Source organism: Osmerus mordax, chromosome 19, assembly GCF_038355195.1.
Source record: "Osmerus mordax isolate fOsmMor3 chromosome 19, fOsmMor3.pri, whole genome shotgun sequence".
NCBI lineage: Eukaryota > Metazoa > Chordata > Actinopteri > Osmeriformes > Osmeridae > Osmerus > Osmerus mordax.
This window is the reverse complement of record NC_090068.1, coordinates 9,096,184-9,121,146: the sequence shown is the minus strand read 5'-3', so window position 1 is coordinate 9,121,146 and position 24,963 is coordinate 9,096,184. Positions and strand designations below refer to the sequence as shown.

At 47.5% G+C, this 24,963-nt stretch overlaps 4 protein-coding genes across 5 annotated transcripts; 1 reads left to right on the top strand and 3 right to left on the bottom strand.

Annotated features, from left to right (window-relative positions):
* Nucleotides 1-108: 108 nt before the first annotated feature.
* Nucleotides 109-12,662, bottom strand: abcg4a (ATP-binding cassette, sub-family G (WHITE), member 4a). 2 transcript variants are annotated; one of them, XM_067257446.1, is made up of 14 exons: nt 12,190-12,662; nt 9,461-9,698; nt 6,065-6,182; nt 5,844-5,976; nt 5,670-5,720; nt 5,372-5,517; nt 5,112-5,235; nt 4,811-4,925; nt 4,569-4,714; nt 4,340-4,438; nt 4,042-4,210; nt 3,822-3,922; nt 3,437-3,714; nt 109-3,238 (listed from the first exon to the last, which is right to left on the bottom strand). In XM_067257446.1, the coding sequence occupies exons 2-14, from the start codon at nt 9,687-9,689 to the stop codon at nt 3,013-3,015; spliced, it is 1,935 nt and encodes a 644-aa protein (XP_067113547.1). In that variant the 5' UTR covers nt 9,690-9,698; nt 12,190-12,662; the 3' UTR covers nt 109-3,012. The 2 variants fall into 2 exon arrangements, with proteins under 2 accessions (XP_067113547.1, XP_067113546.1); XM_067257445.1 differs by having other exon boundaries at nt 4,569-4,925.
* A 1,824-nt stretch (nt 12,663-14,486) lies between these two features.
* Nucleotides 14,487-15,269, top strand: LOC136963345 (cobalamin binding intrinsic factor-like). Its single transcript, XM_067257447.1, has 4 exons — nt 14,487-14,544; nt 14,676-14,817; nt 14,905-15,038; nt 15,125-15,269. The coding sequence occupies exons 2-4, from the start codon at nt 14,753-14,755 to the stop codon at nt 15,193-15,195; spliced, it is 270 nt and encodes an 89-aa protein (XP_067113548.1). The 5' UTR covers nt 14,487-14,544; nt 14,676-14,752; the 3' UTR covers nt 15,196-15,269.
* A 2,818-nt stretch (nt 15,270-18,087) lies between these two features.
* hinfp (histone H4 transcription factor) lies at nt 18,088-21,321 on the bottom strand. Its single transcript, XM_067256666.1, has 9 exons — nt 20,983-21,321; nt 20,571-20,797; nt 20,247-20,358; nt 19,969-20,121; nt 19,764-19,841; nt 19,535-19,655; nt 19,284-19,422; nt 19,029-19,153; nt 18,088-18,909 (listed from the first exon to the last, which is right to left on the bottom strand). The coding sequence occupies exons 1-9, from the start codon at nt 21,143-21,145 to the stop codon at nt 18,513-18,515; spliced, it is 1,515 nt and encodes a 504-aa protein (XP_067112767.1). The 5' UTR covers nt 21,146-21,321; the 3' UTR covers nt 18,088-18,512.
* A 431-nt stretch (nt 21,322-21,752) lies between these two features.
* dpagt1 (dolichyl-phosphate (UDP-N-acetylglucosamine) N-acetylglucosaminephosphotransferase 1 (GlcNAc-1-P transferase)) lies at nt 21,753-24,948 on the bottom strand. Its single transcript, XM_067256667.1, has 9 exons — nt 24,483-24,948; nt 24,261-24,381; nt 23,936-24,149; nt 23,674-23,820; nt 23,372-23,456; nt 23,072-23,260; nt 22,852-22,939; nt 22,618-22,773; nt 21,753-22,517 (listed from the first exon to the last, which is right to left on the bottom strand). The coding sequence occupies exons 1-9, from the start codon at nt 24,635-24,637 to the stop codon at nt 22,452-22,454; spliced, it is 1,221 nt and encodes a 406-aa protein (XP_067112768.1). The 5' UTR covers nt 24,638-24,948; the 3' UTR covers nt 21,753-22,451.
* Between the last annotated feature and the right edge of the window lie 15 nt (nt 24,949-24,963).

Below are 24,963 nucleotides of genomic sequence, written 5' to 3'. Positions count from 1 at the left end.
TATTTTGCTCACGCTCAGGTCGTCTGTGCAGGTTAAAATGTGTTAGATTGAAAACATTAAACAGTGCGACAAAAACGTGTTGAGTAAGAGATGAGAAACAGGTTATAAATAGTTGTATTTATTATAATCCTCTGAACAGGGTTCAGTACACGTGACTTGCATTGCTGAGGTTGAGAACACAATACCAACAGAAATCATAAACAAATCAAAACCAACAAAACAGTTAAATAATCTGTTAGGTGTAAACAGTCTGTTGTTCCATTATTGGTCATCAGCAGCATCATTACCATCATGACATTGGTCGATCTGCACACAAGACATATGGGCCATGCTGGACACAGTGCAAATAGGCGGATTGTGGCTTAATTAAAACATGGTACATACTAAACATATAAAACGGCCTTCAGGCTATGCCACAGTGACTACGTCACCCCCTTCTCACCCTAAACCCATTTGTCAGAGGTTTGACACGCTTCTTGTAGGTAGGCTATTGCACACAGAACAGTCGAAAGCCAAACAGACCAATAATCTAATATGAACTCATCCGACGGAAACACAAATGGGAAACAGAGGAAGAACACACATAAAGCATGACAACTATTGCTATTCTGCTATTTGTGACAGCTTCACAACTGTATTACAAAAGACTTGACCAAGTGTAGCACTAATCTGGATATAAATCACCATACTAATCCTTCAAATCCACCACTAGGTACACCCACCCACATGCTATAGCTACTCATTTGTTTTCAATGGGGCTCATTTTTTTCCATAGGATGCTTTTTACCATCTAGTGCATTAAACATCTGTGTAACGTTCTGATGGAATGTTCATCTAGGTTGAGGGAGAGTAGGTTCCCGTATAAATATAAAATGTCATGGCCACAAGGAGAGATATTGTTGAGAGGCCCATGGTTGCCCTGTCCCCTTAGTACTACAAGTACAGTAGGTATCAGGGAAGGAAGTACATCATCATTCTGCTAAGCTCACTAATTCAATATATTGTATTTCATTCCACAAAATCTTCATGCAACATCGAGTTGCTGACAACTTATACCTTCAAGCAGCACTCCTCACGTCAATATACAAAAATAAAATAAAAGATAAATGAAAAGCAATAAACATACATCAAATGTGTGCATATGTACATTTCTTTACAGCATAGAATACTTACTGTACAATCATTGATTATATACTCACACTATTATATGCATTATAATGAGGATTACTAAGTAGCATAGTCTAAAGTTTACTTGAAAAGAATATATGCGATGCCTCGTGACACAGAAAACGTTCTCTACAGCATGTTAGAGTGTGAGCGTGATACTGTGTTCATGTGTATATGCTTGTCTTTGTATCTTTATATGTGTGTGTATATATGTGTGTGTGTGTGTGTGTGTGTGTATGCGTGTGTGTGGAGGGCATACGGTATATGTGTGTGTGTGTGTATGCGTGTGTGTGGAGGGCATACGGTATATGTGCAAATAATGTGCATCGAAGCAAAAGGAACAAAGACCATTCCAGTGCAGAGGCACACAAACTGCCTTGCCAGCATTTCAAGTATCTAGCAAAAGTTTTGACAACACACGTCTGTCATCCTGCAACAATGCAAGTAAAAAAGAAATTCAATTTCCGAGCTCAATTTTGTCAAACTAAACGGTCATATAACAAGCAGAAACAAGCAGTACAAGGTTCTGTGTCAAATGACACTAGGTACATGGACCACACTTTCTACCACAGAGTTGGCTATTGCACTTACGTCAAAGAAAATACTCACTCCAGAAGTTCTCCCTGCATGGTATTGTCTTCCTGTATGTCCAAAAAAGACTCTACCACATCAGAAAGCAAAGTTTCAGAGGAACCTTGCTATTTCCTCGTTCAGAGCTTGACAAGTTCTCCAAATCAACAGATGCTCTGAACGGCAGAACAAAAGGGACCTCCTGGTCCTCCACATCCTCTGCTGCTGAGATCTGAGATATAGTGTGTGTGGTCGCAGTGAGTCGACGTCTTCAAGGACACTTACAGTACATCCATGTATAATTGACGATTGATGGGCAGCTGTCAGGCAAAGTGGGGTTTGGATGGCCAGGGGTGGGGGAGATGAGGGTGAGGGCGGGGTGAGGTAGGGGTAAGGGGGTGAAGATCCTGGAGTGGCTACGTCCCTGACGATAGGAGCACCAGTCCTATAGAGCCTCTGGCTGTTTGTCCCTGGGGTGCTCATCAGAGACCTCTGTCCAGTTATGGGGAACCAGTTTGACAATGATGATCCAGGTAGCCAAACAGAGAGAGAAATAGAGAGAGAGAGAGAGACAGACAGAAATCCAGACCAATCCCAATTCTGTGGGCCTCTGTCTCCATCCAGTTTACAACCCAGCCATGTTTGAACCTTCCTGTCAGGTCAATATAGGGCTTTCCCCCCGAATAAGGTCCACTGCAAGTGTAGCAGTCATGGGCAGTGCCTAACAGTCCTGGAGAATCCTGGACCGGATCATCTGCAGCTGATCTCTGACCCCTGTGGCTACTGACACAGGCTTGGTATTAGTATACTGGATGTTTGTTAAGAGTAGAGTGCATTCCCACTGTCTTTCTATCTTTGATAAAGAAGGTGACACATTAATCGAAATAATATACCTGTAAACTAGATTTGGATAAATTAGAACAACTGTTGGGAACAGATTGAGAAATTAACATTTGTGGTGGTCTTCACTATGTTTCCCTTTATACAAACATTTTACCATCAAAAGAGATCTGCAAAATGTAGCAAATTCGGTTCCCACATCAAATCCACTAAACTCCTCTAATTATCTAAGCTATTGAGTACAGTTGAAACAGTTGTACTGTAATAATGATACAGCACCGATTTGAATGCATGTATGTGTGTAGGTGTACATGGACGTAATATGTATCCATACTTGTGTATGTTCACGTGTGTGTGTGTGTTAGCGTGTGTGTTTGTGTGAATTTGTGTGTGTGTTTGAGTGTGCCTATGCACTGGGCATAGACTGCAGCATTCTTATCGCATGGACTTGACTTTGTAGCGCAGGACCAGGTAGGTAGCCAGCCGTAGGACCAGGAAGAACACTCCCAGGACCATGAAGTCCACGTAGAGCTTTGCGCCCTCCACGTCCAGCAGCTGCAGCACCTCTTCTGGCTTCTGGAACTTACACACCAGCCCCGGGCACTCCAGCTCACTCCGGTTCATCCCATATATGGACAGGATCACGCCCTCAAAGCCATACCTGCATGAGACAGGGATAGAGGAGAGATTACCCAGGGGGAATATACTTTATAAAACATGCGCAAGTCTTGTCATCATGAGTTGGGTTGCCAGACGTCTGCCCAAAACCCAAGAACGTCCACACACGACCCCTCTGGTCAGCCGGCACACTGACCCACCTGACATACAACCCCTCTGGTCAGCCGGCACACTGACCCACCTGACATATGACACGTAGGAGCTCCACTGGAGGTACTTTGGGATGGTGTCGAAATTGACAAAGAAACCGGAGAAGAGCAGCACAGGGATGGCTGTGACCGGACCCACAAAGGTGGCCACCTGCAGGGAGGTGGAGGCCGCCCCGATGAGCAGGCCCAGGGACTGGGCCACCAGGGCCGTGGAGGTGCACAAGGCCATGAACAGCACATAGCGAACGAGCTCGGGAGGCTGGTTGGTCATCCAGTATACTATACTGCAGTACATCATGGGGCAGATCACCTGGGCGAGGGAAGGAAGTGGGGGAAAGAAAGAAAGGGATTTTTGCCTGATGCTAATTAAAGCAAGCGAATCATTTTGCAGAATGCAGTGGCACTGCCGTAGTTTACCTGGAATGGTATGTCAGCCATTGTTTTCGCCAGGTAGTAGGCCTTGAGACTGTACCAGTAGTTGAGATGTTCCCTCAGAAACACTGACATCTCCAAAGGAACTGCGGGACATGAACAACATATGAGGCAGCATCGTTCACGCACCAATAACATGCCACCTACACAAAAACTCCTCTGACACACACATACACATGCACACACACACACGTGTGTGACTTACAGGTGAGGACGGTGGGCATTAGGGCTGCAAACATGAGGAAGAGCATGGAGAAGAAGAGGAAACCAGTGTTGTTGAAGACCTTGCTGGCGTCGTTCCCGATGTTGAGATAGAGCAGGCCAATCAGTACCCCGATACACAGGTGGGACATCACTCTCAGGTGGGTCAACACCTGCGAACACATGAAAACACACACATCAGAATCACTATTCTGACAAGGACACACATCAGGATCGCTATTCTCATCATCACAACCCTCATTTCATTTCCCACTATGATCGCTCAGATTATGTGCGTTTACCACGTCTCTGCATATAGTAATGAAGGTTCTTTTGAACAGAATGCAGAATTGTGTCAGAGTACTGGTGGCGAAGGTGTGCTTCTCGATCGTTCCTGTTTCCTGTGGGCAGAGTGGAGAAACAGGAAGACTAGTTGGAACGCGATACTCAAACATCTCAAATGGTTTCGATCTCAAGCCAGGAATCCTGAGGGGACACTGAATATTTACAACAACAGGAGGTTCCACTCACGCTGTGACTGTGGGAGTGACAGGAGGAGGCGGGGTCGTTCTTGTCTCTGGAGTTCTTCTTGCCCTCCTCAGAGCAGAGCCCTCCCTGCACCGCCTCAAACAGAACCGGGTTCAAATCCCCGTACTCCCCCGAGGCTACCTCGATGACTGGGAACAAAGCACAGGGGATGTGACGCACGCAAGCGCCCACACACACACACACACACACACACACACACACACACCCACGCACGCAGGACTCACTGAAGTCTGCAGGGTTGTGGTAGGTGGGACAGTGAAGGCCCAGGTTCTTCAGGTAAGGGATGAGGTAAGGGACAGTACCCTTGTATATGCACTGGCCCTGACTGAGGATGTAGAGCTGGAGGAGAGGAGGCGCAAACACACAAGTTACCCCCACTGCAACACTGTCTCTGAATGACACTACACGTGCGAATGCCTGACCTATCCAATGGGCTCTATGTGAGGTCTGCATGTTTCCTCACCCAACAACAACAACAGTATAGACCTTTTCAGTGCACAGCAGCAGTGAGCCAGTGTAAGTTACCTTGTCAAACATCTCAAAGAGCTTAGCGCTGGGCTGGTGAATGGTGCAAATGATGGTCCGTCCTCCCAGAGCTAGTGACTTCATGAGGGACACCACCTGGAAGCAGGACGCACTGTCCAGGCCACTTAGACGGGACAGACACATGCAAAACGGCATTAGCATAAGCTGCGTACGGTATGTACCGCCTGTAGGCTAGCTCCATAGAAGAGGAGGCTCAGTGCACAAGGGTCGGGGCCGTTTTCCTGGGTGTCGACGCGTACCTGGTGGGCTCATCGAAGAACATGACCGGAGGGTTGTTGACCAGCTCCAGAGCTATGGCCAGTCTCTTACACTGCCCACCGGACAGAGAGATGGTGCGTGTCTGGGCGCATTCCTGCAGCCCCAGAGCTGTCAGGATCTCATTTACCTGTAGCACACACACACACAGGCACGCACACACACACAGGCACGCACACAGAGCCGTGCATAGACAGACAGATAAGCCAGGCAGATTAGATAGAAGGCAACTGGCAACTGGCCAACATCTTCCTGGCATAGAGATGAATAAGGTATACTCACGAGCTCCTTCTTCACCTGCATGCTCTCATTCAGCTTCAGATTGACGGAGACCTATGAGAGGACAAAATCCGTTGAGCTCTGGAATCACCTCACCGTGTTCATTAACTCAATCATAACTTTGGACGAGGAAGCGCCCCGGGCCGGAGGAACGTGGAGAGGTCTGAGGGAGCGTACCATCATGGCCTCCCTGGCAGTGAGGTGTGGCAGCAGCATGTCGTCCTGCATGATGTAGCAGGACATCTTCCGGAAGGTACGCAGGTCCCTGGGCCGCCCGTTCACCAGGATCTGCCCCTTCATGCCCGTCTCTCTGTCCGCAAACGGAGGAACGTCAGCGTCAACGGGACCACTCGTACCCCAGCCCCCGCGTCTTAGCTGCACCCGGCCCCTTGCCTCACCTGTACCCAGCCAGGATGTTCATCAAAGTGGACTTCCCAGCCCCAGAGGGGCCCATGATCCCAATGAGCTCTCTGTTGCAGAATCTCCCAGACAGACATTTGAGCAGAGCTTTGTAACCTGGGGAGGAGAAAACATGTACAAAATGCAGTAGCCTTTCATAATGATGAACAGCAACTACACTATCTTGAATCACACATATATTTCATAATCATTGAATTACATTGAGCTTATTTTATGGGACCTATTTCCTGTATCTCTGTGGTATAAAAACCCATTTAGAGGCAAGGAACTAGGATGTGAAAAATGAAAAGAAAGAAGTGTAGGGGGGGATGGAAAAGAAAGAAGGGAGACACATTAGGGAGAGAAAGGAGGAATTAGACAGAAGAGTGCCACAGACAAGGATAGGGAGAGTAAGATTGAAAGGAGGATAGAGAGATGAGACACCAGATCAATAAAGAGGCAGGAATATTACATCTCCTGAGCGCTCTACTACAGTTCAGTAAAACAGCAGCAGTAAGCAGAACAATCTATCTGATAACGGTTTACGCTCCTGATACAGCTTGCTGGAACATTCTCAGGTTCGACTTTTCTCTCACAGAATACTATCTACAGTTCCTGGAAAGACACAATCCAGCACGTGGGAAATGCATGAACAGCATGCCCTTTACTCAGCGTGTTACTAAGCTACTATAGCGGATGGTGCTAAGCTATTGCAGCCAGTTAGGATAGTACTCTCTCGCTCCTCCAGACAGGAAGCAGCGATGCTTCTGTCTCAGGATGTGTAAAAAGACCTCTCAAAGAGTCGGCCCCTCCCCATTTATAGACCATTAGTGGACTAGACTTAATGGCTGCCAATCCATAGCCACCCAGACTCCTGCCCTCCTCCCCTGCAGTATATCACATCCATTAGAGAGACCCCAGTCAGACAGCTGAGCTGCCGCCCGTCAGCGAAACAGCCCTCCACCTCGCCGTGCGTCGCATACTGATGACTCGGGCCCACGCTCCTATCCCCCGGACCTCTGCTGTCGCATACTGACGACCTGCCACAGAACAGTCTGTCTGTGTCACATACACCCGAGAGAGGTAAGGCTCGGAAACTTTGATTTATGTTACAGGCTGTGAGAGCGCGAGCCCGCTCGCACACACCTTAACACACACAGCACAGAGAGGCAAAACGTCTTCTGACTGTGGGGTATGTAGGCTCCAACTCTCTCTGGGACAGAGCCGATTAGAGTGCACCCCAACGGTCCTCGAATCGTGTTCTGTCAGACACAGTACTATCCATCAGAGAGAGGCAACCTTAGGCTATAGGTTTCTCTAAAGATGTCAGTCCAGAAGACATGAGAGCGAGCGCCCTCTACTAGCTGACGTTCTGCAGCGTCCTGTCCAGACAGGAGAGCCAGAGGGGGCGGGAGGGGAAGGACCTGACGGCGGCGTCCCGTCCACCTGCAGACAGAGCTGCAAGAGAGGAGCCACTCGGAGCTCAGCGGAGAGCTCCGCCCCCGCTCCCCAGCTTCAAATGACTCACACACGCACAAGCACACACACAGGCAGGCGCAGGCAGGCACACACACACACTGACATACACGTACAAACACACACTTGCACACCCGAACACACACTCAGAAAACACACACAGGCACACACTCTTTCTCCTCCTCCTCTCCTTGTTACGTCACCCAGCTATATCCCCGAGGAGGGCTATGCCCTCTACATGAAACCAGGCTGGAATGACCTCATCATAACAGACATAAATGGCTGTCCAAGGAATGAGCCTATAAAAAGAGATAGAGAGAGGGGCTTACCCACACCCGACCCTGACATCCCCACGCCCTGCCATCCTTCCACCCTGACACCACACCTTCCAGAGTCCTCTAATCAAGGCAGCCTCTCCCTACGGCTTCTCCCTGCATCCAGCGCTCCAAGCTGAAGCTTCCAGTTTTATGTTCTGGAGATGACAGGATATCGTGGCCCCCTCACCCCCTCCCCACATCTCTCTTTTGTATATCTTTAGAATAATTACAGGGTATGAAAACCCCCCCAGGAGTGCAATGCTCAGCTCTGCGCCAAATGCACTGCTTCTGAGGTTTTGATTGTGCACAGGAAAAAAGACTTTTCCGTTCTGATCCTGGCTTCTCTGAGGAAGAAGGAACCAGCTACTTCTTTAAGACGGCTACATCAAGCCAAGCAGCGGTATCCTCGATCGTTTGGCTAAATTGAAGTGACAGGCCGTGGCTTCTGAGACTCCAGTGTCCTCGTGGGTACGTGTGTGTGTCTGCGTGTTGGCGTGTGTGCGGGTGTGTGTGTGTCTACGTGTCTGTTCTCAGTGAGAGGCGTTAAAGGGTTAACTAGGGCTCGTGCTGTGAAGGTGACCTATGCTGTTACAGTAGCACCGCGAGGGGGGCTCACACAGATCCTAAATAGAATCTGAATCCTTGAGCGAAATGACTGAGCTCTGACAGATCTCCCCCCCCCCCCGTATGAAACACTTGGCTGACTGACTGAAAACCCTGAGAAAAACCTGGCTGACAACAAACAGGGACCGAAACAGACTACCCGTTGGATGAACAAACAGTAAGTATAATCCAGGAGTTGATTTCATGGCGACTGCCTGCTGAGGTAACGTTATGTTATCTTTCAGTCCATGAACATAGGAGTTGATCTATTGATCCAACCCGGCAGGATCCAAATATCTCTTGTCGGCTCAGTTTCCCAGACTGATCGCCTGGCTGCATTGCTGGTCTTGGCCATAAACATCTCCCTCTCTACAACGAACCTCAGTACTGCATCAGATAACACATCAGATAGAATCGTGACTCAATTGTCTCCCGTGCTTCACATATATGCTGTAGGGTAACTAAGCGCATCATTTTGGCACGGTCCCACCCTCCAGCCCCTCCCTTGCTACAAACAGCGGCAGAGAGACACGGTTCAGAAGGTGGTTTCGGTTCAGTGACACATAGGAATGACCAGACTCCTCACAACGAGCCTGTGAAGAGACTTCTTGATAAGGACAGGGGTTTAACTGTCGTTCAACTTTCATGAGCAGATGATCAATCGTTGGACGGTCTGCCATAGCCTAGTCCCACGGAGAGAGGGGTGGAGGGCAGAGTGCAGTGTGCCAGCCCGCTAGTGTGAATTATTTACTCTGTCTAAACTCTGCTGAGCGCAGCACTGCTCTGCAACCGCAGCCTACTCCAATGGGGAAGTGTGTGAGGGGCATATGTACATGTATGTTTGTGTGAGTGTGTGGGTGTGTGTATTTGTGTGTGTGTGTGTGTGTGAATCAGAGAGAGAAGGAGAGAGAGCCAGGCAGAGGATGAGATGTGGGGGCTAAAGGGAGCATCGTGCTTGGCGCCGGTTCACCCTTGTTTTCTGAGCGGTGTGTGCACTACCTCTCCTCCGCCAGCAGGGGCCCTCGCGGATGGTGTAGGACAGCTCGGTGAACTCCAGGTCCACGGCAGAGCGACGAGGGAGGTGGGAGAATCTCTGGGCGTCGGTGATGTGGTTCTCCACCTTTTTCAAGTGGATGATCAGAGGGCCCTCCTGCGGTGCCCCCCCATGGAGCTTGGTTTCTTCCATGGGGATGCTCACGGCGACCTGCTCCAGCGCCCTCTCAGCCATACCAACAGACTGGAAAGGGGGAGACGTGACATATTGTAATTATGTGTGTGGTGGTGAATGATTGTTTTTCTGCTTGTTAGCTAGCATTACAGCTAGTTAACTATCATCATAAGAGCGTTAAGAGCATAACATGATTTGAGTTAACTTTTTACCTCAATCAAAAACATTTTTTGTTTGTGAATACAACAAACTATACCCACACATTGTTCTCAATGTCCATCTGCAAGAGCCATATAGCTGCTCATTGCAGCAAGGTGTGAAATAGAATTTTGATTAACTGACCAACTGCACACATCATAAAGCAATGGGGTGATTGATGAGGGGAATATTGATTGATTTCCTTCGAGCAGATCTGTGTGGTGGTGGATGTTGTTGTTGCGCCTGCAGCGGTGAGTCAGAGTGCTGTTGGAGAGATGGCAGACATGCTCCTGGAGGTAAGCTGGGGGGTGATAGGATTACAGATATGCTTTGGACCGACTGCATGAGGGGAATGCGATTCCGCGTGTGAGGATTGGAGATCTGGTTACAGCTGGGCAGCAGAGCCATAGTGCTGATTCACACTAAACCGCTGCTACAGTAGAGATTCCTCCCCATACAGTGCTCCCCTGCTCCCCCGCCCTCCCCCACTACTCCCATACTCCCCAGGTCTTCTCTCTCCCTCCCCCCTGCTCCTCACTTCTCCTCCCCCCCCCCCAGTTCTGTAAATCTTCCACATACTCACCTCTACCCACTCCTACACCTTCTCTACCTAACTACCCCGCACACTTGACAACCCCTCTCCCCCTCACCTCTGATGCCTACCTCATTTCTCCCACTCCCTGTTCCCTCACCTCTACAACACAGACCACACCTCCACAAGGAGGACACATGCAGCTCCCATGCAGGCTCCCATACCTGCATCCTTAATCACGACCGACAGACACTCACATTCCAGTGCCTAGGAGCTCAGAGTCGGGGAAAACAGAAGTCTGTGGCCTCAACCTTTTCCCATGCACCTCATATCCTATCAAATCTAACCTTCTCCTTTGATTCCATCCTGTTGTGACTCATTCTCATTCTGGGGCTTTGTTTCTGTTGTAGGGCAGGAGATGCATTCTGAGAGGCTGGGCTGCTCCACCTATAGTACTAGGATGAATCACTCTTTAGTCTCTTTCTCTCTCTCTCTCTCTCTCTCTCTTTCCTTTTCTTTCTTTCTTTCTTTCTTTCTTTCTTTCTCTCTCTCTCTCTCTCTCTCTCTCTCTCTCTCTCTCTCTCTCTCTCTCTCTCTCTCTCTCTCTCTCTCTCTCTCTCTCTCTCTCTCTCTCTCTCTCTCTCTCTCTCTCTCTCTCTCTCTCTCTCTCTCTCTCTCTCTCTCTCTCTCTCTCTCTCTCTCTCTCTCTCTCTCTATGAGACCAGCTCTAGACATCTTAATTCATCTACAAAACTGCTTATCAAAAATCTAATGAAAGTGATTCAATTCTGGTTGGAAAGGATGAAAACACCATTTCCAGCCATCGATGACTGGGTATCATTTGCCAGACATTAGAGGTAGGCCAAACTGTCATAAAAAGTGCAAATGTTTTTCGTTTCAGTGAGATTTGCAGTGAAACCTCTATAGTCACCTCTATGTCATATTCTACATCCCTGACACCTTCCAGAATGTTCACAAACAGGATGACCCGTAGCACACAGGAACTTTCATCTAAACCATGTATCATGGCACACAAGGGTGAAGGTCAAAGAGTTAATGAACCAGGTTAACAACCCTACCTACTACCCTCACTCTTCCTACGTCATAAAGTGCAGACTTATGAAGACAGCTCCACTGCCCTGTTTGCAGGAAGGCATGCGTGGCAAAGATCAAGCCCCCAGCACATTCTAAAGCGAGAAAGAGGAGGGAAAACCGTCTATATATTGATTGACTACCATTAGAGAATTGCCATTAGCACAAAGCTAAGCTGCACAGGACCCTGTCAGAATGTAATCGTCTCTCTCTCTCTCCCTTCTCTCTCTCTCTCTCTCTCTCTCTCTCTCTCTTTCAGACTGATGAGGGCCACCATGTTTGCTTGCAAGCATATGCAGCAGGAGCATGCAGAGGTTATGAGGAGTAGCTACATTAGCCATGTCTTAGACGAGTTATCTGTTGTTTGAGATGCACCTATCACCTGTTACTTTGTCGCCCAGGAGGCTGCGAAACTATTACAAGCTATGATCTTTTTGGAGCACATGCTTCGGTGAGCTCTTTCAATAACAACACTGCACAGTAGCTGAATGTGACCAGTGTGGCTTCATGAGCATCCTCTCATCATGGAAGTGGGTGGAGAAGAGGAAGGGGTAGATGAGACAAGATATTGACCCATGACATCATACATGTGAACTGCAGTTTCTGAAATACTTGACGTTGTACTTGACATAGACTGCACACACACACACCCACATCGACACACACACACACACACACACACACAGTGCATCCACATAGTTTACGATAGGTTATGTATAATGGACTAGGTCAACATACTTATTCTTGCTAGTTGAAAGGACCGATAGCTAGAACCTCGTTCCTCTTTTCTTGGGATCTGTGATCAGTTCATTCCTCAACAAACAACAGCACAATCCAGCAACAGGAGCTGGTCCTCACAGTCCCGTACCAGGCAAAATGGTCACTGTGCGCCGGTGTCTATCGGATCGTTTCGGATGTGATGGAGGAAACCGAGTTCTCCTCCAGAATATCTCTTGGTGCACGGTACATCGTCCCGCATCAAAACAGCAACTTAAAATCCCTCCGGCACTGTATTCTCAGCTACAAACAGTGATTACTGAGTTGAATTATTCTCAAATGCTGCATCCGCGCGAGTCAGTAAGGAGTTCGATTTCTGACAGTCGTGGTCCTTTGATGAATATAACGTCCTGGACATCTAGCAGGCTACTCACACGTATTCCCAGTGATAGATTGGTTTCCTACACGGTCGTTTCTCCACATCCTCTGTATGGCGTGCTGCAGTAGCTCAATAGCACGCAGTAGCGTTATCAAAACCGGTCAGTGCATCTCTGGCACGCCCGCCAGTCTGAGGTACAGGGCGTTACTGTCAGGTTTTTTGAGAAGATAGTCCGCAGGAGGCCCGTGTCGGATTTATTAAGGGACAAGGTGGTACGTTTCGTCTCCAAGCGCTGTCGTTATGTTGGCCTAATGTCTTTATTCCAGATTACATAGCCTACAACTGTAAATTGAGATAGTTTCAGGACTATGCTACATTACATTCGTTTAAGAACATACTTACCACAGGAAAAAGTACAGGATCATTAAAATCCTTAAAAATTGTAGAATTAAAGATGTTTCATTCTGAAAGGGACACTATTTTAGGGTAGCCTTTAAAACCTCTAATGATTTCCTGTCATGGCACACTATCATCGCCCACATCTGTCCATCATGTTTTACACATAGATTATGAACATAATATAAGTCACACTAGGTAAAATCCTTCTCTGATTAGCAATTAGGTAAACAATGGAAACTCATGAACTCAAACGCGCGGTCTCTTTAAAGACCGCACCTGCGCATCTGCCTGGTACTGGTGCTGATGGTGCAGTGCCCGGGTTATTTTCGGTGAAACACTTGGGGTTACTTGCGTTCAAATAACGCCCTACATCCCTCGCAAGGGGGATGTAGGGATAACAAATGTGTCCAATGTTTTTCCTTACAACGAATAAAGAATTTACACGGCGCACATAGTGTATAGCCTATCTGCCAGGGTCTTTATTTTAGACGCCTTTATTGATTGAAACGAATTCTTGTCCTGCATTGTAATGCAAACAGGGATCATTCTCACAGTTTCAAGAATCAAAGAATTGTAAAATATGTTGTTGAATGTATGGGCATAAGCGCAATAGGAATAGAATAACCGCAGTAATAACTAAAGGCTAAAATTGAAGTTTGATACATTTATGGGAATATTTTTTTTTGAATGAAATTAACTGTATTTTTGGAATCAGGCGTTATTTCAATTTGCTCAGGTATATGCGGACTTCTAAACTAGTGTCTTACAAGTTAAATGTAGATCACACAAGCTTACTATATTTGATCTGTGCCGTGCTTATGCATACAGCTATGTGTCGCACTACGTGTGACAGACTGGAAAAGATACTGTGCTACAGGGACACCGTGTGGATAGTATAAGTATTTCAGTGTGGTCTGCCATTGCATTGTATTGCAGCCCACTTGAAGAGTGAGAAAAGTCTGATATATGCTTCATATAATAATATTGATAAAGGTGCAACCTCGCAAACTATTGATTGGAAAACACTTAACACGTCCGCTTAATGCTTCTGAAACCCAAAGAGAAATTTAATGAGGAAATAAATGTCAGAAATAAATTCTCTATAATGTTTAGCGGGAGTCTGAGACGTGGTCGTGCACCTCTAAGCTATTGTTTGCGTTTAAAGTACTTTATTTTAATTTTATTTGCATTCTCATTACTCACACCACACAATAAGGGACACAAGGTCAGGGAGCCATGGTAGATCATTACTCACCTACATGTACCTGTCCTCACTGATCTATGTTACATCAAAGGTATTCCAACATACTTCTCTTTATTCCCAATACAGTAAATATTGGTACAGTTTTCTCTCTGTGGGGCAAGAACAAACAAAACTTTTGAAAGAGCCTGGAGAGAAATATTTAGCTGAGCTATTGAAAAATAACCTTGGTAACCTGGGATCGGAATGTGGTCATAAACCGGGGTTAGGTAGAGTATAAGTAGTGCTCACCAGAGGGAGAAGGTCTGAACTGAAAGAGTGAACAGGATGGTTGTGCGAAGGACAACTCTACTGTCGGTGGCTTTTTTCTTGTTACTATCCACTTTCACACAAGGAGGTGAGTCAATACTACTTGCATGTTTAGGCCTAGAGTACTTATTGGCCATACTTTATACAAACTGTCAATTAAAATGGAATATATCGCCTGAAACTTTCCTTCTGCCTCATTTCCTGGGTGTTGCTGCGTAGGTCCATCCTCACTCCCCATCAGACTGTCTGTGGAGAACGCTCAGTCCAATGAGGCAGCCTCGTCCTACTCTGTTTCTATGGTAGAGGGGGGTGTCCTGCTGGGAGCTCTGAGGAGGCTGCAGAACACAGGCCAAGACTTCAAGTAGAAAACCAATACTGTTTATTTGTGATGAGTTCTATTGGTGAAAGCAGCCAGAGAGCTGACTCACAAGCATGCCTGTCTTGATAGGTTCACAGTGACGGACGACCCAGACTTCGGCCTTCTCCTGGAGAGTGTGAATGGAGTGGCTGGCAATGAGGCTAAACAGACCTACTGGGAACTTTTGTCTGAATCCTCAGGCAAGGAGACCAGGTTGGATGCTGGTGAGGATATCCTTCCTGTGCATGTGTGTGTATTGGGCTTGATTGTCTTGAAATTATTCACTTCCCTGTTTTTTCCCCCCCCTCAGGAATTGGCTGCTACAAGCCCAAAGCAAATGAGCACATTATCCTGAGACTCAACACTTGGTCTGAATACTGAAGATGGAGTCTGTAGTTACTGATTAAACACGTTTATTACGAAACATCAGAACATGCAAAATAAACCAGTTTTTATTGTGGAAGAACATTTGACTTTGAACTCACTTGTTATACATCTGTAAATGTATCTCACATGACAGTCACACATTTCAACAATTCATGGAAAAATAACGATTCACTGTACAAACAAATAATTCCACAATGTTTTTAGTTTACACAATACTCTCTAATACACTCAAATACACTCTAGATCGGAAATACAAACACTTAAATACTGTTCAGATGACCCTGGTATCTGACCTGCAGCAGCCAGACCACCTCTCTCCGATGCTGTATCGGAGTATCTCTCCGATGCTGTGTCTATCAGGGCTGGTAACCAGATTAAGGTCTCGGCTTTCCAACACGCTCATTCTAGGACAGATTGAAAGAGACTTAATCCCCACGGACACTGCCTACAGAGTATTGATACACTCCATCTCTCTGTCTATACATGTACACATCCACACAAGAGACTAGAGGATACATACACAAGGGCTGCTATAAACACATATTTGTCTCCACTGTGTGCCTTGTCTTGAGTCCTTAACAAAAAAAGGCCTTTGAGGCTCGGTTGAAAATGGTTGGCCTTTCACACAGGGGAGATAAGGAAATAAGACGGTGCTTTTAGCCCCGGAGTTTACCACAGTAGGAGGTACAAGTCAGGTCCACAAATGTGTGTCTCAAGGTTCATCCTTCCACCCACCCTTCCCTGGACCGAGTCACACACGGGATGAATTAGGAGTGATGCAATGAGGATTCCTAGATGTACATGTGCCAGAGATTTATCCTCTCCACCCTTTAGCCTGCAGATGCTGTAAGATAAAACCACAACAAGAGAGTCTGTTACATAGTATTTAACGTTTAGGGTAATACAAAACATTTATTCAAATGAATCCTGACAACTAATGAGTTAATGAGTCAGTGGTTAACTAATGATTGAACGCTCACCACATGCAATGGAGCAGTCACACTGACAGGTGTCACAGCGGGTGAACCAGCCGTTCCAGCCCGACTCCTTCTTACTGCAGTTGTCGATGCGGCTGCAGCCATGTTTGGGAGGGCCTACGTAGGACTTTGACGGACAGCTGGAGGAGCAGAACCCATCTATGTCCCTCTCGTTGACATCTATACTGCCCCGCCGACACACCCCTGAGCCCCAGAGAGATGAGGAGGGACAGGAGAAAGAGAGACAGAAACACAGAGAGAGAGAGAGAGAGAGAGACAGAGAGAGAGAGACAGAAACACACAGAGAGAGAGAGAGAGAGACAGAGAGAGAGAGACAGAGAGAGAGAGACAGAGAGAGAGAGAGAGAGAGAGAGAGAGAGAGAGAGAGAGAGAGAGAGGGAGAGAGAGAAACAGAAGAAGTTGCTGAACAGACTGTTCTCTGGTGGATTGCGTGTGAGACTGTGTGAGACCCCTCTACTCACTGAGACAGAAGGGCTTGGGGGTCCAGCGGCCGTTTGACTGGCAGGCTCGGGCCGGGTCGCCCACCAGAAGGAAGCCGGCGCGACAGGTGTACCTCACCACAGAGCCCACCCACCAGTCGTTCCCAAACACCACGCCATTGAAGTCCACATCTGGCCTCCCACAGTTGACTGTCCCACAGGGCAGGACCAACACCACAGAGCAAGGGGGAAAACAGCGACAGCAGATTGCACGACTTGAAAAAGGGCAGGAACGTACACAAAGGAAGCCACAGAACGAGATCAATAGCGCTGTTAGTCACTGTCAGGCTGACCTCTGCAGAGAGATTTGTAGCCGAACCAACAGCAGTCAGAGTCTCCACAGCGGTCTCTCTTCAGCTCCTGGTGTCTCCCATGACACCCCCCGAGACACAGGGGGGCCGTGCCCGACCAGTAGGTGTCATTCACAGGCTCTGGCAGTGGAGTCTCCTCGGTCCCACCTGAACCACCAGGGCCTGATCAGAGTCAACATCTCCAGTAATCACGTCAATCAACCTTCCCCACGCATCAATAACAGGGAAGAACCATCGGTTAGTCACTCCTAGTGATAAGCAATATTGTTTTCCTTACCGCTCCCTTCCTCTTCTTGTATCAGCACAGGCAGCTGTGTGGACACCCCGAGAGAGGACCCAAGCAGCAGCAGCAGCAGCGCCCACAGCCTCATGGCGGCCAGGCCTCGGTCGCGTAGTGCAGCCGTCGTCTTTCAAACGAGACACCTCATTAGCCTCCCTCCGGAACCACGACGTGCCTCCCTGGAGAGCATGCACTGTAGTCCTCAGCTGCGTTCAAGATGCCCTGCTGCAGTGTGGCAGCAGTGCTGCAGTAGGAATGGTGATTACACTAAGCTCTGGAGCCTGGCTAATCCCTTAAACACAGATTAAACCAACCATCCACTACCAAGAGATATCATTCCGAGTTGGCATGGAGCTTTGGCAATGGTAAACAGGGAGGAGGATAAATCTGTTTTTGATGGGTGATGATACTTTCATTGTGCAGCGTAAATAGTGCTTGACTTTTGGAAGCCCTTACACCCTGGCGTGTCAATCATTTGTCTAGAATATCTAGAAATCTATTTCTGTCCAGCAGCTTGTGAATGTCTGCCAGTCTATCACTGGAGACGGATGGATGGCAGGTCCAGTAAGTGGATTAAATTTTACGCCAAAATGACTCATTCAATCCAACCCTCTCTTTAACACCCATGCGTGCCTACACACAAACACAAGCTTGCGTTCTCACGGACAGCTAATCAATGGTTATGATCAAACAGTCGGACCAAGTTCCAGTGAATGCCTGTCGTCTGGAAATGTGTCAGTGGATACAAAACAAAAAACAAAGACGGTTACAAAACAAAATCAATTTATTGAGCAAAATAATAATATTTATAATAATAATAAAAAGAATCTCACAAATCTCTGCTAATCGTGACGTAATTCAGTCAGTCAGTTATTACATAATTGGAAAACAATATCCATTATAAATAACACGCTCAGTCTCAACAGAAAGTCCAGCTCCTGGGAGAGCAGCATATCTCTCCGAGTCTGTTCACTCAGAGCAGCACACTTCAAACTCTCTACGGACCGTTCGGAAGTGAAAGACTGCTCCTGGGTGTAATGATAACAATTTCATCTGCCGCCTTCTGTTTTCAGTTCAAGGTCCTGTGAGACCACCCAGGCTAGGAGGAGCAGCGAGGCTGGAGGATCCTACCAAAACAGCCTCTTCTCCCGATACGGATGCTGTCGCTCTGCTCATACTCACACAAGGGAGAAACTGTCCTGGGAAGGCCCAGGTGTGTGTGTGTGCGTGTGTGTGTTAGCTGTCACACCACCTGCATGCCAAGCTGCTGAGCAGTATCCTGCAGCTGCTGCATCACGGAGCCCTCCCCAGAGTCAGGTGAGCTACTCGTCAGCACATAGAACATGCTCTCTCCCTGCTGACTCATCCCGGCAACAGTTTGTCCCCCCTCCTCCTCCCCCTCCCCCTCCCCCTCCAACAGCACCCCTCGCAGCTCCACCTCCATCTCCCTGGGCGTGCCTGCCCTGGCCTCGTCCTCCTCCTCCTCCTCCCCGGGCTCCAGCCCCTCGGCCTGGGCAGAGTCCTCGCCCTCCTCCCCCTCCCGGCTCTCCTGCCTCTCCCTCATCAGCTGCTCCGTCAGCTCCACGCTCTCGTAGCGGATGAGCTGCAGGCGCATGAAGCCGTCCTCGTGCTCCTTGTACCTGAGGCGGGGAGAGAGGGACACGCCGACGAGGGCTCCGTGAGCTGGGCGGTGACCCACGGAGCTATAAGGGAGTCCCAAGTCACACGGTGGGGGCGGTGTGGCCCTGAGAGATGTTACCTGAATCGGGGGTGTCCTGAGGGCCATTTGAACTGGTGCTTCTTGCGGAGGTGGGCCGTGAGGTTGTTGCCTCTGGTGAAGCACTGCTCACACACATGGCACTTGTAGCGTGCCATTAAATCTCCCTGGGTAGATAAGTGAATGCATAGATAGTAAAGACCTTTATGGAGTACAACACAGTACCCCCCCCCCCCCCCCCCCCCCCCCCCCCCTCCCTTGAGTATGTGGACTAGGAGCGAATCTGTCTTCTCTCACCTCGTGCACTTTTTTGTAGTGGGCCTTGATGGAGTGGAGGGAGCGGGTGGTGTAGTCACAGCTGGTGAAGTCACAGCGGTAGGCGGGCTCGGCGCTGTGGGTGTCCAGGTGTTTGCGCAGGTCAATCAGGTTCTTACAGCTGAAGGACAGAGACAGAGAGAGAGACAGAGAGAGACAGAGAGAGGCTGGTGAAAAACGCTTCCACAAGCTCAGAAACGCGGCTCAGCTCAGACGCGACTACTGTGCCGTACCTGTACTCGCAGTATTCACAGCTGTAGGGCTTCTCGTTGCTGTGGCGGAACTTAATGTGGTTGCGGAGAGACGAGGGCGATGGACAGGTCATTTCACACAACGGACACTTGTAGTGGTTCACTAAGGGAAGAAGTGAAGAGCAAAACAAAAACAATCATGGCGTTACACTGGAGGGGAACCCTGGGTAGGGTTACACGCTGCAGGCTGTGTCTGTAGAAGGTAACTGACCATGGTTCCTCATGTGTTCCCTCAGTAGTCTCTCTGTGGCAAAGCGTTTGGAGCAGTGGGAACACTGGAACCTCTGCCCTGCATGATCCCACACGAGGACAGAAAGCACAGGACGTGAAACGAGGCAACAGGAACCTCCGCACAGAGGCGAAAGGAAGCTACGGTAACGTCACCCTCGACGCCAACCCAAGTCTCCGCATCTCACCCTCGTAGGCGGTCTGGCGTCGGATGTGGTCGAAGAACTTGGTGTTGTTGGCGAACATGCCTCCACAGGCGGGGCAGGCCACCACCTTCTCCTGGGTGTGGCTGCGCAGGTGCTCGCGCAGCTTGAAACGCCCTTTGAACGTGGCCCCGCAGTCTGAAGGCCAGATCACACAGACAGGGCCTGAGTGAGGGGCACCGGGCTGTTCCTCCACTCCTTATATGCAAGTCAAGCGCCCCTCCGCTCATTACAAAACGCTACGGACATCTCTTTTCCCTCACCTTTCCAGCCACAGCGCACCAAACAGTCCTTATCTCCCGGGGGCACGTCGATGCACAGGCTATGCATCTCCACGTGGCGATAGAACCATTCTGGATTCACTTGGGACGGTTGCTGTTTACACCAGAGAGAAAGATCATTTCCAGGTCTAGTTAGTGGACCACATCCAGTAACAAGATGTGTGGGATGGGCCCCCCATGTGCCTGGTCAATACAGATGTTACATTCCTTGACTCTGACCACCAAAATACAGAATACTTTCTGTGCACTGTTTTGTATGACACCTTGGAGAAAGGCGTCTGCTAAACGGATAGCATGTACATGTACCTCACATTGCTCCCATTGGCAAATGAAGTTGTCCGTAATGTCAGGGACGATGTTGCGGTTCTGGTAGCCTATGGCGCAGGCCCCGTGGCTGGGCTGGGCCTTGAGCACCCTCATCCCCCACTGCTTCAGCTTAGTGTGGTAACAGTGGAAGTAAACATGGCGGAACAACTCATCTTCATTCTCCACAGAGCAGAAGCCGCAATCTCGCCATAGACAATTGTGTCCGTCTGCAAAGAATACCGAGATTTTAGGGAGTACCCATATAGTATAGCACTGCTTAACTTTTTTTATGGTTTATTGATCATTTAGCACACATCAGAGGTTCGAATTTTTCGGTTTTGTGTATATCTCTCCCTAAACACAGTCCCCTTTGCCTTCTCGTACAGGCCCCTACTCACAACTTTACTCTTACCTAGTGGGTAACTGTCACCGTCCGGTATGCTTAACGCCTTGAGGTGACACTCCACATGCTTGCAGAAGTCCTCCATCCGATCCAACGACTCTTCACAGGAGCCCCACTCACACCCCAGTTCCAGCGGTGCGTCATCTTTCCTCGACCGTTTACTTGAAGGCATCTCACACTATGAGTTGATGAGCAAACTAACAACCATCAATCACTGCAAAGCACAGCAGTCTCGAGAATGGTAACTAGCTTTGTGAAAACATTAACCAAAAATGTTTGCTGCTGTCACTTGACATTAGCTAGCTAGTCTACCTACAGCAAAAGCTAGCTAACTGACCTGTGTTACCAGCTATTAGATAACTCGTGACTAAACCTTTCATTTACAAGGTAATACCGGGGCTTAGATTAACCAAACTGGTTACATATACAAGATTAAAAACAAAAACAGACGTTCAAACAAGCCAGTGTTTTAGCTCTTTTGCTACTGAGCTCCAGTCCTGTGAAATAACACATCGAATGTCAGTAACCAATAGGCATTCCCAAAAATGTAGCCGCTGTTACGTTTTAGCCAATCGCGTATTGAGATTTGATGGACGCGCGCTGTACGGCAGAAATATTTGTCCCCGTTACCAATAGAAGTACCATGAGAATAGCAACATGGTTCCGGACAGATACGTCTTTTTATTCGGCTCTTTATATCTGGCGTAATTGACATATACAATTAATCAACGTTTGTCTAATGGTTTTTTTTGTACGTAAAAAAGAAAAGAAAAAAAATGTAAACGTTTGCACTGAGCTCTTTTTATTTTGTCCATTCCATACCAAGAGCAGACACAATAACGTTTTACAATTCTTGCCTTTCTGCACCAAGCAGACTATTTCAGTGTCAAATCACATAAGAGAGCTTCACATAAGAAAGCTTCCCAAAACATTAGTATTGAGAACATATTATTTATACATTTCATATGAGCATGTCCATACATATAAATCTCAAGAATTAACCAAATGTCAAAACAACAATGTAGGAAACTTCCACCTATCCCTTCAACTTACCCTACTTAGGCTTTCTTAGTAACTAACTCTGACACCAGATAGTATTCACTACTATTCCCAATGAAACCTGTGCCAAAAAGTATTTGTATTCAATATAGACTTCGGACGGGATGGGCATGGACCTCTATTCCTTTACATTGGTTTGATTGCCTTTCAGTGCTTCATCCACAACTGCAAAATGTTACATTCAAGATACTGATTCTTGATTTGATCTATTGCAGTGACCCGGCAGTATCCTCTGTCCATCATCCTGTTTACTTGACTGGGAAGAAGAGGAGAAAGTACCCCTCTAAAGTCTTGTTGTAAATGGACCAGTCTCAAAAGTTGTAAAGGAGAGGTGAAGCAATAATCGAAGAATCAGTCAGGTAGCATACGAGATGAGTGTTCCAGTACTGACATCACTGTAGTCTCTCAGCCTTGTCTCTCTAGACATCATAGAAGAGTCGCACCAGATGGTAGCGGATTCCAAAAGCCACCACACTCCCAAACACCTGTGCAAGACAGTAATAAATAGGTCATGTTTGGTTATAAAATGTGCCAATGTTAAGACAGACATTTTCAAAGTAACTTCCAATTTGAATGAGCTTGTACCTGTATGAGTAGCATGATGGTTGTGAGGTTTCTCTCGTGAGTAGGTCCTATAAACTTAAGCACTAGATTAATTAAAGTCATGTTGTTACACTCCACAAATTCGTCATCTTCTTCCGGCCCCCTCTGTACCTCCAGCAAGTGCAGCATCTCTGCCACCTGGTGGACACACAATGTATTACTAACACATAACATTATCACACATATTAATATCAAGTCACAAATGTAATGGTTTACCTTTAGTATTAGGTCTCCTAATTTGGAGAGGTCCTTCCTTTTGAATTTGGAGTAGCTCATTCCTAATTTCCCTGTGTCTGGGTTTAGTCTTTATCGGTCAGACAGATGGAGGATAAAAGTACATACAGGTTTAAGAATACAAAGTCTAATCTGGGAGGTTGAACGCGCGTCAAGAAGAGAGAAGATGAAGGAAGAGAGTACTTTTGAACACCAACGTTACCTGGGGAGACGGTGCCTGGGGCAGGGGACGATGTGGAAAAGCTGTGGCAGTGAGTAGACAAAGTTGACCACCTGAGGGATGAAGAACAGCAGCATGGTTTTGCTGAAATGGCCCAGGATGCCCACCACAGCAAACGTCATCCCAGCGAAGTAGCAGAACGTGTCGCCCACAAACACAGACGAGGGGTACCTGCGATAGGATGCGATCAAGGTTAAACTGTAGTTTCAGAGGAAAGACTTCACGGGTTGGGTTTGGCAAAGCTGACAATATGCTTTGTAGGTCTGAAACTTTTTAACTTACCAATTATGGTAGAAAAGTGCTAAAGTGGTGAAGAAGAACGGTAGCATGAAGTACAAGGAGAAGACATGATCGTCCTGGTAGTCTCCTGTGTTAGGGGAACAGTGGCAAGAGCAGGTCAAGACGCACTGTAATACCACAACTTTATACAGCACTTTGATCAGCATTGGTCGTTTTTAAATGTGTTTGATAAATAAATAGACTTGACCATCACATATACAGTAGTCAACCTTGGTTGTGTACACAGTAGAAAGATAAAGAAACCAAAATGTGTTAGAAGGTTCATAATGACAACAGCCCCTCACCGCCCAGCTCCAGCAGGTTAAAGATGATGATGGAGCCGGATATGAAGAGAGCTTGTCCTGACTCGATACCGTTGATACCCGCCAGGATGTTGATAGCGTTCGTACAGAACACTGCCAGCATTCCCATGTAGACGTAGTAAAGAATCCCTACACAGACAAAAAAGTAGCATTCAAAACATGTTGCTAGAACATGGAGGAACACTGTATACTGCCCGTGTGATACAGTACAACACATGGATAGCCCCCATATCATAGCACTCACCCAGATCCAAGTGCATCCCCAGCAGGACTCTGAAGGGCTTGGGCACCACGATGACTGTGTTGCCAAAGTTGGTGAAGTAGACCATGAGCAGAGGCAGGGAGGCCATGGTGGGGAGCAGGAGCTTATGCCTCCAGCGCAGGTTCAGTACGTCATCAGCAAAGCCCAGGAAAATCATACAACAGATGGCCAACAGGGCACCAATCAGCTGGACAAACTGATGAAGACAGAAGGAATAAATATCAACAAAATGATTGGAGGCACTGTTTTCTGAGAAGCTCAAATGCTTTGGGATAGTAAAAGATGGGGTGGCTCTTCCTGTTTTCACCTCATCATGTGGGAAGCCCATACACTGCTCTCCCACAAAGCAGCTGAGAAAAGGCACCGGGATGAAACAGAACAGGATGATGAGGAACACCGTCCCACTGATGACGCCTTGAGACTCTGGACTGCAAAAGGGATGAGGGGAGAAAGAGAGAGAAATGTATTTAGAAGAACACTCACTCCTTGTGTTCCGTCTACAATTAAGCGGGACGACGGCAATACTCACATTTCCTTTTTAGAAGTTTTGTTCAGGTCCATACCATACAACCTTGCTGCGATGAAATGATCTTTGAAGGCTGGAATGAGTTTGATTGTGGCCATACACCCAAGTGCAGACATACAACAGTTGATGATAATTGGGAGGACGGGAATTGGTGACATTGTAAACCAGGTAATATTATACTACAAGTTCGACGGCAATCTGCTATACAGTAGCAGGGTAGACGACTAATATGTGAAGAATACAGCGAGCTAGCATAAACCTTGCAACAATTGTATAGCCTAGGCCGACGAACATTTGTAGACTACACTAGTAGGGCGGCATAGAACAAAGCATACCGAGCCATATAAACATGCCGATGCATATGTCACCAATTGAGTCGTAAGTAATATGCGTCTATAACTCATGGCTAACGATAATCCATATACGGTAACTACAAAAGTGCAAACTCGCTACGTATATAGGCGACTTGTCCTTGTTTCTAGAC

What these genes read in the sequence shown, in the direction of transcription:
- LOC136963345 (XM_067257447.1), top strand. Translation starts at nt 14,753, where the DNA reads ATGGTAGAGGGGGGTGTCCTGCTGGGAGCTCTGAGGAGGCTGCAGAAC. An exon ending in AACACAGGCCAAGACTTCAA is followed by an intron (nt 14,818 to 14,904) that starts GTAGAAAACCAA and finishes CTGTCTTGATAG; the next exon opens with GTTCACAGTGACGGACGACC. An exon ending in GGAGACCAGGTTGGATGCTG is followed by an intron (nt 15,039 to 15,124) that starts GTGAGGATATCC and finishes CCCCCCCCTCAG; the next exon opens with GAATTGGCTGCTACAAGCCC.
- abcg4a (XM_067257445.1), bottom strand. Translation starts at nt 9,689, where the DNA reads ATGGCTGAGAGGGCGCTGGAGCAGGTCGCCGTGAGCATCCCCATGGAA. An exon ending in TGGCTGACATACCATTCCAG is followed by an intron (nt 3,715 to 3,821) that starts GTAAACTACGGC and finishes TCCCTCGCCCAG; the next exon opens with GTGATCTGCCCCATGATGTA. An exon ending in TCCTACGTGTCATATGTCAG is followed by an intron (nt 3,239 to 3,436) that starts GTGGGTCAGTGT and finishes TGTCTCATGCAG; the next exon opens with GTATGGCTTTGAGGGCGTGA.
- hinfp (XM_067256666.1), bottom strand. Translation starts at nt 21,145, where the DNA reads ATGCCTTCAAGTAAACGGTCGAGGAAAGATGACGCACCGCTGGAACTG. An exon ending in ACGCCAGACCGCCTACGAGG is followed by an intron (nt 19,842 to 19,968) that starts GTGAGATGCGGA and finishes GGGATCATGCAG; the next exon opens with GGCAGAGGTTCCAGTGTTCC. An exon ending in GGAACACATGAGGAACCATG is followed by an intron (nt 19,656 to 19,763) that starts GTCAGTTACCTT and finishes TTCTTCCCTTAG; the next exon opens with TGAACCACTACAAGTGTCCG.
- dpagt1 (XM_067256667.1), bottom strand. Translation starts at nt 24,637, where the DNA reads ATGTCACCAATTCCCGTCCTCCCAATTATCATCAACTGTTGTATGTCT. An exon ending in GCACTTTTCTACCATAATTG is followed by an intron (nt 23,261 to 23,371) that starts GTAAGTTAAAAA and finishes ATCCTATCGCAG; the next exon opens with GTACCCCTCGTCTGTGTTTG. An exon ending in CCATCATGCTACTCATACAG is followed by an intron (nt 22,518 to 22,617) that starts GTACAAGCTCAT and finishes TGTCTTGCACAG; the next exon opens with GTGTTTGGGAGTGTGGTGGC.